The sequence below is a fragment of the Pectinophora gossypiella genome, chromosome Z (genome assembly GCF_024362695.1).
Source record: "Pectinophora gossypiella chromosome Z, ilPecGoss1.1, whole genome shotgun sequence".
NCBI lineage: Eukaryota > Metazoa > Arthropoda > Insecta > Lepidoptera > Gelechiidae > Pectinophora > Pectinophora gossypiella.
The window spans coordinates 23,949,853-23,962,994 of record NC_065433.1 but is presented as its reverse complement, the minus strand read 5'-3'; the positions used below and the strand labels follow the sequence as shown (position 1 = coordinate 23,962,994).

The 13,142-nt window shown below is 40.3% G+C and overlaps 1 protein-coding gene across 4 annotated transcripts in view; it reads right to left on the bottom strand.

Annotated features, from left to right (window-relative positions):
- The window catches only part of LOC126380294 (trafficking protein particle complex subunit 10), a 33,887-nt gene that overhangs the window by 10,869 nt on the left and 9,876 nt on the right, over positions 1 to 13,142 (bottom strand). For all 4 annotated transcript variants that reach the window (XM_050029605.1, XM_050029606.1, XM_050029607.1 and 1 more), the window contains exons 7-14: positions 10,283 to 10,465; positions 6,798 to 7,223; positions 5,574 to 6,057; positions 4,313 to 4,498; positions 2,801 to 3,031; positions 1,916 to 2,179; positions 1,253 to 1,334; positions 342 to 470 (exon numbers count right to left, since the gene is read on the bottom strand). In XM_050029605.1, coding sequence (XP_049885562.1) covers positions 342 to 470; positions 1,253 to 1,334; positions 1,916 to 2,179; positions 2,801 to 3,031; positions 4,313 to 4,498; positions 5,574 to 6,057; positions 6,798 to 7,223; positions 10,283 to 10,465 — 1,985 coding nt within the window. The remainder of the gene's footprint in view (positions 1 to 341; positions 471 to 1,252; positions 1,335 to 1,915; positions 2,180 to 2,800; positions 3,032 to 4,312; positions 4,499 to 5,573; positions 6,058 to 6,797; positions 7,224 to 10,282; positions 10,466 to 13,142) is intronic.

Below are 13,142 nucleotides of genomic sequence, written 5' to 3'. Positions count from 1 at the left end.
ATGGTCGCCCCCATTACATGGGACATAAAAATAGCTTGGATGCATGAATTCGCGGATGTTTATACAGAAACTCATATAAGCTGTAGCACAGATTAACAGCCTAAAGAAGGCATCATTTGACCCCTAAATGATAAGGAACATAAGGACACACTTCCCCGGCTAGCCTCAGTAGACCTCAACCGTTAAACCAGTGGCCAACACATTTTGTCAAGGAATTAAAAATACCATTAGAATCATTAAATAACTCTAACAACCATTATCTATATTGCTTTGTAATTGAAATAGTTACGAACTGAAATATTTGACGATAGAAGAATATTACTTCCTCCTTTATGGATTACCTTTGGCGCTAGCTGCGATGTATTTGGACAGTCGCACGGTGGGCAGCGGTAGGTACCCGGCGACCAGCGGCATCACGTCCAAAGTCACGCACTGCGGTTCCGTGCACTCCGACTCCATAGTTATCACTCCTGCCATTGTAGAAAAAAAAAGAAATGAGACCTAACTGGATACCAAGTCGTTTTCAAAATTAGTATTTTAATGTTGACATCACAACATAATATGTATGAAAACTTAATACTAATGTGAAAACAATCTGTATAAAAAAGTTGCAGGATTAGTTGAAAAAAATAGTGACCAGCACATGTTAAAGCATATGTGTGTGTGAAAATAAACTTGCTTTACATGTCAGTCGACTGCATGAGATCATTAAACAGGCACATTAACGGACAATATATTTCACGGATCGTCACGCATTGGGTGCCTCATGACGGTTACAGGCGTCGCGGTAGACCTCGAAAGAGATGGCGCGTCGACTTGGACGCTTGCCGGAGTATGCACAGAACCACGAAAAATGGAAAGAGGAAGCCTTTGCCCAGATTCCAGAGATTGTCACTATTAAAGATCGCGCACGTTTCTAGTTACTACACTTGTGGACAAAAAACCGACTCAAGTTTTCTTATTGTGTATATGAAAATATACTCTCCTCTGCGCGAATTATTATTTGTCATTATTGTTTTTAAAATGTTTTCTTTGCCCAGCAGTGGAATCTTGTAGGCTAGATTAGATTAGATATGTAGGCTATTTCAATATGGTATAATATATATGCATGTCTATTTGTCTCTTTCGTGTTGCATTATTCCCACATTATTGCGGGGTCTGCGTTTCCCGCCTTTCCTCTCCACTTCACTCTGTCTCACCAGTTTATGTATAATTATTTGTAAATTTCCCTATAAGTTTGAGATGTACATACCTGCTGTGCGACCGAGGACCGCCCACATAGATTGGTCGGCCAACACTTCGTACATGAGTGACGTATATTCCGTTTCATTTACCTACAACAAACACATTAAACACTGAACAGTCATGAGCAATATAATGTACCCACTTTAGGACTATGTCGCACTAACATATTTGACCCAAAAATCATTTATACCCAAAAATAAAGATATAAATAGATGCATATTTCTATTATCCAAAAGCTATACAGCGCCATCTATATTGTTTTTGAGGAAAGTAGCCTGGAAAGTCCCCCATTGTATAAAAGTAACGTAAAGTGGCGGAGTATACTTCGCATGCCTCCGTAATTTGTAAAAAATAACGTTTAAGTTGAGCTGTCCATCTATTAGGTATAGATTTTTCACTTCGTTAACATATAAGTAAGTTCAATGTTCACCCCATCTGAAGGGGGTAACTGGTCCCTGTTACACAGGTTTTCCTAGCTCGGGCGCCAAAGCACCTACTACTACGGTTTTTCAACGAAATCTTTTTAACAATACCCTTCGAAGTCAGCCATCCAAACGCGGATCTCAACTTTATCTGATACGACAAGGCTTCGTTGACGTGTACCATTAAGTACCCACAATTATTATGAACAATACAATTGTATATATTTGTATATTTCATGCACACTCACCCTCTGCACACTAAGCTGAAGACAGCACATCTGCGAAGCCCTACAGAAATCGGATCCTTTACTGGGCTCTAATTTCGTCCGGATCACGAACAAAGTGGTATAATCTTGTATGTCAAAAGGACAATTGAATGTTCTAGAAGGCTCCTCAATGCCAACAGGCGTATAGTCGATAGAGAATGTCGCCTTCATAGGGCCCGCCTTGACTAGTGGGTCCTTTTGAAGCTCCCACATGAAGGAAGCTGTTGTACCGTCCGATGCTAGCATCTGGAAATGTAACATGGTTTGAAATTAGAACGAAAAATCACAATTTACAGAATATTATTATTGTAACAGGAGATCGGACTCTGTCGTTCATTGAAGTTGAAAAAAATGTCATGTAAGTACATGAAGTTACAATAACCACAACAAAGGCTTACGAGTATATCCCACTTGGGGTACTCAGAGGTACATCCATCGTAAGATGAACTAAGTACACCTCATCGAGCTTTCTGTAAGACCAATGTGATAAGTGATGCCGAATGGATAAATCATAATTCCATGTATAAATCTTGTATTTATATATATCTGAACTGTCACAATGGTGGCTGAATAGTAATCCTGGCATCTTACCCTACCGGTTAAGACGAAACCGATTCAGATTGGAGCAAATCGAACATCGATTTGATTCTGCCGTACCGCGTAAGCAGCCAAGATGACGATCCCCCATTCGTGACGTCACATGAAGTTCGGCAAGCCGATTGGTCTTATGATTTCAGTGCTTTTGACACTTCATCGGTACCGGCTAAGAAATCGAAGTTAGGCGCCTGAAGCCGATTCCTATTCAGGTCGGCTGGGGTTGTTCATCCAATCACAACCAAACGAGACAAATTCAAGAGAATAACTCACCATTTCTTTTGCATTTTTAGGATTTAAATCGGACACGGTGGTGTTATTATCGCAATCCAACTTGGGGTTAGTCAGCCGGAACTGTAAGAAGTGAGCGACGGAAGACTTGAGCGTAACGTGCACGAACTTCCGAGTGTTCGAAGTGAGTAGCCGCCATGCCGCCACTATTGGCGGGGAGAAGTGGAGAGGGACCTCAGTCACCGTGTCCCACCATGGACAGTTGAGCCACACCTGTTGGGTTAACATTCCATAAATGTATACACATTATTTTACTTCTTTTTTTTTCTTCTTCTTCGTCCGCTGGATGCGGGCAGCGCAGGACCGATCGTCGTGGAGATCCTTGGGGGAGGCTTATGCCCAGCAGTGGGCGTCGTACGGCTGATGATGATGACTTCTTCATACATACATTAATTTGTTTTAATTTCGCCCTTCGAAGGGCAACTAAAAACATCAGTATCCGCGAATCACAAGTCGATCGTTCTATAGTTGAATGGCTTAAAACTTTTAGGACACGCAGAAGATCATAAGCAGCTGAACGCTTTCTATATTTTTCTACTTTTTGGTAGCGTAGTTGGAAGGACGAATGTTCAAAACCCAGCACGGACCTAAACCAATGTTTATAGAATTTATTTCCGAATTCATGTTTGAGTCATAACTGATTATCACGTGCTCAGTGGTGAAGGAAAACATCGTGAGCACACATTCCCGAGAAATACGTTTCGAAGATATTTGACAAATCTATCGGGCTGGTTGACCCTTCGCGGGTTGGAACATCGGTTACCACTTCTTCTTCTTATCTATCAATGAAATTAAGATATGCAGCACCTCCCAGGACGCGGAAGAAACGTCAGAAGGGACTAAATGACTACAATGCTTCTGTCGGTTTTAACGGCTAGTCTGGGAAGATAGGCAGCCGAACACGTTTTATGTTTGTTTTATTTGCTTCCCGTTTAGCATAGGAACAATATTTTTGGTTTTGTGTAAGAGTTTGATTTCCAAGATTTGGCATTGTGCCCGATTAATGGCATTAGGCTCGCCCCCTATTACACGGGACTTATATAGGTATGAGCCTAACGCTCTAACCACTAGAACAGCCTCCATGGTCTAGTGGTTAGAGCGTTAGGCTCACGATCTGGAGGTCCGGGTTCGATTCCCGATGGGGACATTGTCGAAATCACTTTGTGAGACTGTCCTTTGTTTGGTAAGGACTTTTCAGGCTTGAATCACCTGATTGTCCGAAAAAGTAAGATGATTCCGTGCTTCGGAGGGCACGTTAAGCCGTCGGTCCCGGCTATTAGCCGTAAAAACACCTTCACCAACCCGCAGTGGAGCAGCGTGGTGGAGTATGCTCCATACCCCCTCCGGTTGATTGAGGGGAGGCCTGTGCCCAGCAGTGGGACGTATATAGGCAGTTTATGTATATAGGTATAGCTGACATTGAGTGGGTGTGTATACTATACACATCTGCCTGTCCGATATGCGGATGTGATGTTATATTGTGGAACAGCTTACCGTATGCTCTATACTCTTCTCTCTCTTGGGCTGCAAGCTGGCGAATAACCGCAGCGGTACGCGGGTGCTCTCAAACGGCTTGCTGGCCGGCACGGGGATACTCAATTCCCGGGACATTTGACCCTCCGGGTTATCAGCAAAACGGATTAACAGACCCGTCGACGTTTTAAGGAGAATCGTTGAGTTCTATGAGATAGAGAAAAGAAAATAAAAACATTAACTTCTCGTTAAAAAAAGGAACTTGGAAATACAAACAACAATTTATAAAAAGATCAAATTGAATATTCCTACTATGTTAGATGCAAATACACTTCGAGCATATTTATTGGTGGATGATCTGTTGCCGCCTAAAAATGGAACCAGAACAGAGATGCACCTCGCTTCGTTTTGCCCATGGTATAAGAAGACCAGCGGGCTTAGCACCGTAAGCGCGCGACTCTTTTTCGCCTCGACATACGTCACCCGTCACTCTCTCGCAGTACTGCACAGAAAGAGACTTATTATCTGTGTCGCGGTGAGAAAGAGTGGCCTGCTTACGGTGCTAAGCCCGCAGGAATGCTCAAAAATGACAGCTATCATTTCAAAGTTAGCCCAGCTGACGTCATCACGCTTTGCGTTGCCATTTCGTAAAAAATAAATTACCCACGTCCATTATTTTTAATTTACTTTGCAATTTAGGTCCTTGGAATGTTGGAGATACCAATTTAATGGTAACACTTACGTCATCCAGGACTAGCAATGGCGGCTTGTCATAGGATTGAGCATACCTGTTCATCTTACACCATGAAAATTAGATTACGTCATTTTCGACATACTTGAAGTGGTATACATGAGAATTGACGCGGGGACGATAGTTGGAATGGAATATGTCCGTTGTGTTATTATTATTGCGTATGGCAGACAAAAATAAAATATCCTGCGCGGATCATATATCCAGCTTAAGCTCCCCTAACCAAGTCTCTGCCGTATCCGTCACACAATGCAGCTCGGCAATGCCGTTGCCTACGCCGTTGTGTTGTATTGATGTTATCTTACCTCTTAATTAAAACACATAATAACGGGTTCTTACCTATATGAGACTCCCAATATTTCGACACTGTTGCAAGTGCCATGATCACGGGATGACAACACGGGCACGGGCACTTGCAACAGTGTCGAAATATTGGGAGTCTCATATCCCTATTTTAAACGCGGTAAGAACCCGTTATTATGTGTTTTAATTATGATAATAGCCGCGTAAATTTAAAACAATGTATCTTACCTCTTGTAAAGGCGAGCTACCGCTAGTAACGACCAGCTCCATGGCATGTTCCAACCCCGCCACCAGATCCTTTTTCGGCTCCACCTTATTCAAATACACATTCACACCCTGAGTCACCACTTCATACCCCACCTTAATAGGTATTAACACATTCGATAAAAATTCCAATTTCTTCTCAACTAGTAACGAAACCTGACCAAGTTTAAAAGTTCCACAGGTTTTAGCCGGGTATTCTAGGTTTATCTCGTTGATTCCGGGTTTTAGTATTAAATTATCAGCTGAGAAGCTGTGTTGGTAGTCGTTTCGTACTGTGGCGGACGGTTTCCTATATTTGCTGCTGTCTGAGCGTTTGAGGGTGACTTTGGGGTTCTGGCACTCCAGGGTAGCCTTCTGCAGGGTCTTGTCTTCCTTGTAGTGTAACTGCGATGTAATCTGGAGCGGACTCAGTAACGGATTCTTAGGTTTGAGGTCGTCTAGTCTTATACTGGAAGAAAACAAGGTAATTGGATATTACAATTCAATATAATAATTTACACGCATACATAAACTCACGCCTATTTCCCACCGGGGTAAGCAGACTATGGAATTCCATTTGCTTCAATCCTGACACACTTCTCTTGCTTCCTCCACATTCATCAATCGGTTCATACACGTTCGCGCCAGTTCAAAGTAGATCGTACTAAACCTTTTCTAAATACGTCGATAATAATATAAGTTTTTTACATAAAGTTGTATTATAGTGTGTACCATTAGTTTTTTTCTTAATAGTACATTGTTTTTGATTTACTGACATCTTCCCGTTTTTCTCATTTTCCTTTATTTTTCTTTTTTATGTTGCTCCAGCTATCTTTTTAAGTTCATGTTCGCATCTTTTGCTTTGTCTTCCCTTATTCTTTTTTCTCAATTATTATTAATAATTAATAAATATTACAAAAGATAACATTTGCGCGCCTGCTTGCAAGTTAGATTCCGAGAGTCCGAATGAGATGATTCGTGCTTCGGAAGGCACGTTAAGCCGTTGGTTCCAGTTACTACTTACTGATTTAAGTTAGTAGTCGTATGTCAGGGGCCTTTGGCAGCTCAATAGTAACCTTGACACCGGGATTGATGGGATAATCCACCTCACAACCCACACGATAGAAAAAGTTTAGGAAAACATCGTGAAAACACAGCATGGAAACACGGCTGAGTTGGGTTGTCATCTAACAAAAGCAGTTCACTTACCTACTAATTAGGTTAGCCGAATCACAATCTGAATAGCTGGTGGGTTTTTTCGGCGATCCAGTTTGCACACCAACACTAACGCTTAAATCAGTCTTGTAACTTTTCATCGGAGTCCGTTTCTCCTGCTTGGCGTCTTTGCATTTCTCTATATTGATCGCTGCACGAGAGCACGACACCTCTTTGGGGAAGTTACTGTCTACCACCAAGCAGCATTGGACTGTGCTGTCGGTGATATAAACCCCTCTTTCAGACGGTATTAATGTCGCTGAGACTATCTTAAAACAGTCGTTGAGCTCAGCCAATACGGTATCGCTTTTGTCTAGTAAATTGTCCTTTATAGACTTCATCATCTCTTCGAAGTAAAAGTTTCTGACTAGAATCTCTAATTCGGCAGTACATGCTATTGTTGCAGAGAGCTTTGTATATCTGAAAAAAAAAGAATATTTGTACAACGGTAACTCTCCCCCGCACCAATGAGGGACTTTCCAATCTGAGTTCCCCAAAAACACGATAGATGGCGTTATTAACGTTTTTCTTCGTTTAAACTTCTAATTTCGTGGATAACCAGACATAATGCATCTTTTATCTTTGTTTTTGGGTATAAATGATGACCCTTTTTATCACACCAAGGTACAATTACAACTTCCACCCATTATTATTCTGTTCAAAATAAAGAAAAGCAATATAGGTAGCAACATTATTCTATACGTAATGTAATTCAAATATCGAGCAACAATTAGTTTTATATTATGCTGTTGCCATTAGATTACATTTTTGATTAGTTATGTATCCCAGCAATGAGAATTTAGGTAATTATCACGTTAAAAGTGAACACCGCCATCTATCGTGTGTTTGGGGAACGTCGATTGGAAAGCCCCTTCTGAGTTTTAAATGGCCCTGCCACGATAAGCAGTAAGGGGAATTAGATTTATGTAAAGAATTTTCGGGACGTGCTTCTTCGACTATATACGAGATGCTAAACAGGTGAACTAATTGGGACGTGTACTAGGTTAAATGGATCTAGCATATAACATAATAAAAAGTTTAAATAGGAAGAAAAAGACAAGAAGTACAGCAATACTAGATGAAGATGGAAAGATTTTGATTGATAATGAGGATATAGCTAACAGATGGAAGAGATACATAGAAGGATTATATCAGGGAGATGGACTAACCGAGGACGATATAGAGGATGAACAAGAGGTGGAAGAGGATGATCGTGGCCCGGACATCTTGAGAGAGGAATTTGATAAAGCTTTAAACAGTTTAAAAAATAAAAAAGCGGCCGGAGACGACAAGTTGTTTATAGAATTGCTAAAATCTGCAAACCCCTTAGTTTTGAACGAAATTTACGAATTAATCAATCTAATGTATACAACTGGCAAAATACCAACAGACTTTCAAGTTAGTAAAACTTTGGCATTACCAAAAAAACCAAATACTTTGAAATGCGAAGAACACCGGACACTGAGCATAATATCACAGGCTTCAAAAATTTTACTTAAAATCATTCAAAACCGACTGAGACCTAAAGCTGAGGGATGTCTGGGAGATGACCAGTATGGGTTCAGGGAAAAGAAAGGTACAAGAGAAGCAATATTAGCTTTAAGACTGATAATTGACAGGAGATTGGATTTAAGCATGGATACCAGCGTGGCTTTTATAGACCTTGAAAAGGCTTTTGACAAGGTAAACTGGAGGAAAATGATGAGGGGGTTGAAGGAAGTAGGAATGGATTATAGAGACCGAAGGATAATATACGAACTATATAAACACCAGGAAACTGTCGTAGAAATAGGAGAAGTGAAGAGAAAAGCTAGAGTACGGCAAGGTGTAAGACAGGGCTGTTCCTTATCTCCACTAATATTTAACATTTTCATAGAGGGTGCCATGAAGGAAATAGCTAAAATCAGTAACGGAATAACAATAAATGGACAGAATATAATTAGTATCAGATTTGCAGACGATATTGCGGCACTGGCCAGTAATAAAGAAGACCTAGAAACCCTACTTAACACAATGAACACAGTTTTTGAAAAATACGACCTTAAAATTAATATAAGTAAAACCAAAATTCTAACAATTTCCAAAACTCCAAAAATAGACAGCCAAATAATTAAGTTAAATAATATCCCGATTGAAAATGTAAAGAACTTTAAGTATCTAGGCAGCATAATAACGAATGACTCAAGATGTACGTTAGACGTTAAAACCAGAATAGCAATGGCAAAACAAGCTTTCCATAACAAAGGGTGCATATTCAAGGCTAGGATTGCCAAATCTATCAGAAAAAGATGTGTCAAAACCTTCGTATGGAGTATAGCCCTCTATGGATGTGAAACTTGGACACTGACACAGAAGGACAGAGAGAGACTCGAGGCCTTTGAAATGTGGTGTTGGAGGAGGATGGAAAGAATAAGTTGGACAGAAAGGGTTACAAATGAGGAAGTGCTAGTAAGAGTAAGGGAAAAGAGACAAATACTGAGAATTATTGAGGACAGAAGAGGCAAGATGATTGGACACCTAATAAGACACGACGAATTCATTAAAAACATCATAGAAGGAAAGCTAGAAGGAAAGAGAGGAAGGGGAAGACCAAGAAGAGCTTACATGGAACAGATTAAAGAAAAGGTTAACGTCGTGTCTTATAGGGAAGTCAAGGAATTGGCCTTTGATAGACTGGAATGGAAAATGCTACACCGACAAGAGCGTGGCTCTTAAATTGATGATGATGACTAGGTTCAAGATAAATTACTAAATTCTGATTACTAAATAAAGACATATCTAAAACTAACGAAAAACATTTTATTTTTTCTATTTAACTTATTTATGAATTTTTAACAAGAAATAATAAATATTAAGCCCGACATTTTATTACGTTTTTCTTTGACGTCACAGTGTGCTTTTTCAAACACATAACATAACATAACCTGCCTATAAACGTCCCACTGCTGGGCACAGGCCTCCCCTCAATCAACCGGAGGGGGTACGGTTTTCAAACAAATTCCATAGTAATTTCGTGTTTTGACGTTTAGTAAAAAGTAACTGATTTGACTAGTTGGAAACTAGCCTATTGTTTTTTTTTATTTACTTCCAATTGAGCAAAAAGTTTCTATAAGAATTTATTTAACTTATACCATGAAAACGAATGACGAAGTTATTAAAAACGTCATAGAAGGAAAGCTATAAGGAAAGAGAGGAAGGGGAAGACCAAGAAGAGCTTACATGGAACAGATTAAAGAAAAGGTTAACGTCGTGTCTTATAGGGAAGTCAAGGCATTGGCCTTTGATAGACTGGAATGGAAAATGCGACACCGACAAGAGCGTGGCTCTTAAATTGATGATCATGATACCATGAAAAATCCTAACTACACTTCACAAGAGCTACATAAATAGCTCTCTCTACTCTTGCCCCGCGTGGCTTAACACCTCTACGCATGCAAGTATTACGTAATCAAAATATTTTTTTTTAAATTTCGTCTTACCTATCCATATCATTCATCTTCTTCGCGGCGGCGACGAGCTCGAGCCTGGTCTGCGCGGCGAGGTCCCACCATCCTTGCTCCTCATACGACCTTAAAGCATCCATGAGGAAGACTACCGCCTTCCCAGTCTCTCCCAGTTCTGAGTAAAACGCTGCCAAATCACGGCCGATTAGTCTCGCGAATCTGTGGAGGAAGAAGAGAAATTGTTTTGTTTATTTAACATCATCATTATCTCCCTAGCGTTATCCCTTTTTTCAGGGATCCGCTTATCTATCTATTTTACAGAAGCGACTGCTAGTCTGACCCTCCAACCCGCGAAGTGAAATTCAGCCCAATATACGTAGGTTAGGTCACGTACCTCGGGAATGTGGGTTTCCTCACAATGTTTTCCTTCACCGCTGAGCACGTAATAATCATTTATGGTTCAAACATGAATTAGGTAGGCCTAATTCATGCTGGGATTCGAATCTGAGACGTCAAAGTGAGAGTCAAGTGTTCTACTACTGGGCTACCACGGCTATACGGTTTTGTTTATTTAACTGGGATGCTTAATAGGCCACATTGAAGCAGTTACAGCAATATTACTTTCTTAGATGAATTGCTTACATGTGGCCTTTTTAACCTGGTAGTTATTATACAGGACGGAACATAAAGACAATAGATTCTACACAAAACTGGCAGACGGTTCATTTAATAGAAATATCTTCCAACATAATCTATATTTTAAAACTAATGAATTGATGTAGTCCGGGAAATTCCCAGAAGCTCAACTGGTAGGACTACTCGGTAAGACTACTGGGAATAGGGGGCTATTTTGAACATAACATAATTAGAACATAAAACCTATACTAACGGCCTCCGTGGTCCAGTACTTGAGCGTTGTGCTCACGATCCCGAGGTCCCGGGTTCGATTCCCGGTGGGGACAAATCACAAAATCACTTTGTGATCCCTAGTTGGGTTAGGACATTACAGGCTGATCACCTGATTGTCCAAAAGTAAGATGATCCGTGCTTCGGAAGGCACGTTAAGCCGTTGATCCCGGTTACTACTTACGTAACGTAAGTTAGTAGGCGGCTCAGTAATAACCCTGACACCAGGGTTGGTTGGTAATCCACCTCACAACCCACACGATAGAAGATAAAACCTACCAACTGTTTACAAAATATATATGATTTGATTTTGAAAATTTGTACGCGTATTTAGGTATATCTACCTATAGTATTATACACTGCATGTCTCTTTGTCACATAGGTCAGCTGGAAATCTCTTTCTTAGCGATAAGCTTACCTGTACTGTGCGTTTTCTTTATATGTTTCTTTCGTCTGTTCTATTGTTATAAAATAAATAAACAATATTAGCCGCTGGTGTTCAAAGATTTATACAGTTACTTTGTGTTTATAACGTGAGTATGGAACCCCGAGAGCGCGTTAAGCCGACAGTCTTGCTACTATTTACTGATCAGTAGATCTCATTAGTAAGTATCGCTTTAATGTATTTACTTAAACTCTAATAGCTTATCGCTATGGACCTCTCGGTACTATATACTTCTTAGTTGCACGCGATACGAATGTTTATATGTATTATAATAAAGGGTGTTAGTGACATCGTAACGAATACTCAGAGGCCGATTCAGGCAACGATTCTGAGCTGATGATATCAAATGGAATTTCCTGTCCGAAAATTCATGAAAATTTTAGTTTTCTTTTATGATTTTTTTTTATTTATTTTTAGTTCCACTTGATATCAACTCAGAATCATGATCTGAATCACCCCTCAAACAATGGAGTGTGAATGTGAATGGAGTTATACCTTCCTTCACGAGAGCATCTCATTCAGCGTGCCATATAAATATACACATAAACAGCCTATATACGTCCCACTGCTGGGCACAGGCCTCCCCTCAATCAACCGGTGGGAGTATGGAGCATACTCCACCACGCTGCTCCAATGCGGGTTGGTAGAGGTGTTTTTACGGCTAATAGCCAACCAACGGCTTAACGTGCCCTCCGAAGCACGGAATCATCTTACTTTTTCGGACAATCAGGTGATTCAAGCCTGAAAAGTCCTTACCAAACAAAGGACAGTCTCACAAAGTGATTTTGACAATGTCCCCATCGGGAATCGAACCCGGACCTCCAGATCGTGAGCCTAACGCTCTAACCACTAGACCACGGAGGCTGTTATGTTATGCCATATAAGTATACCAGACATAAAATAACAAATATATTTTATACCCCCCGCTGTAAAACGAAAGAACTTTTAAAGAATATAATTCTTTTTGTAACAAAAATCTTAGATCTTGATGTGTTCCATGATCCGCTAAATATATTATATGAGAAAAATTCTAGATTATATATTACTTACCTAATATTTTTCTTATTTTTAAGTTTGCTGTGTTGTGATGTGGCTGTGCTTTATAAATAAATAAAGTTTTCGTTACGATGTCTCTAACACTCTGTATTCTTTGACTAATTGAATACTCAAATGAAATGTTTTCCATTGTTGTTTTCGTCGCGTTAGGAGATAAAACATAAATACAGAGCATCACGCCTGTATTCTCGGAGAGGTAGGCAGAGGTATATAGTATGTACACCTACCCTTCGCTAGCTATGTTTAAGTCTCATGTAGTAGGAGGCAAGTCTATTACCACTAATTGGGTACAAGTCCCGATGGGGACATTGTCGAAATCACTTTGTGAGACTGTCCTTTGTTTGGTAAGGACTTTTCAGGCTTGAATCACCTGATTGTCCGAAAAAGTAAGTTGATTCCGTGCTTCGGAGGGCACGTTAAGCCGTTGATCCCGGCTATTAGCCGTAAAAACACCTCCACCAACTCGCAGTGGAGCAGCGTGGTGGAGTA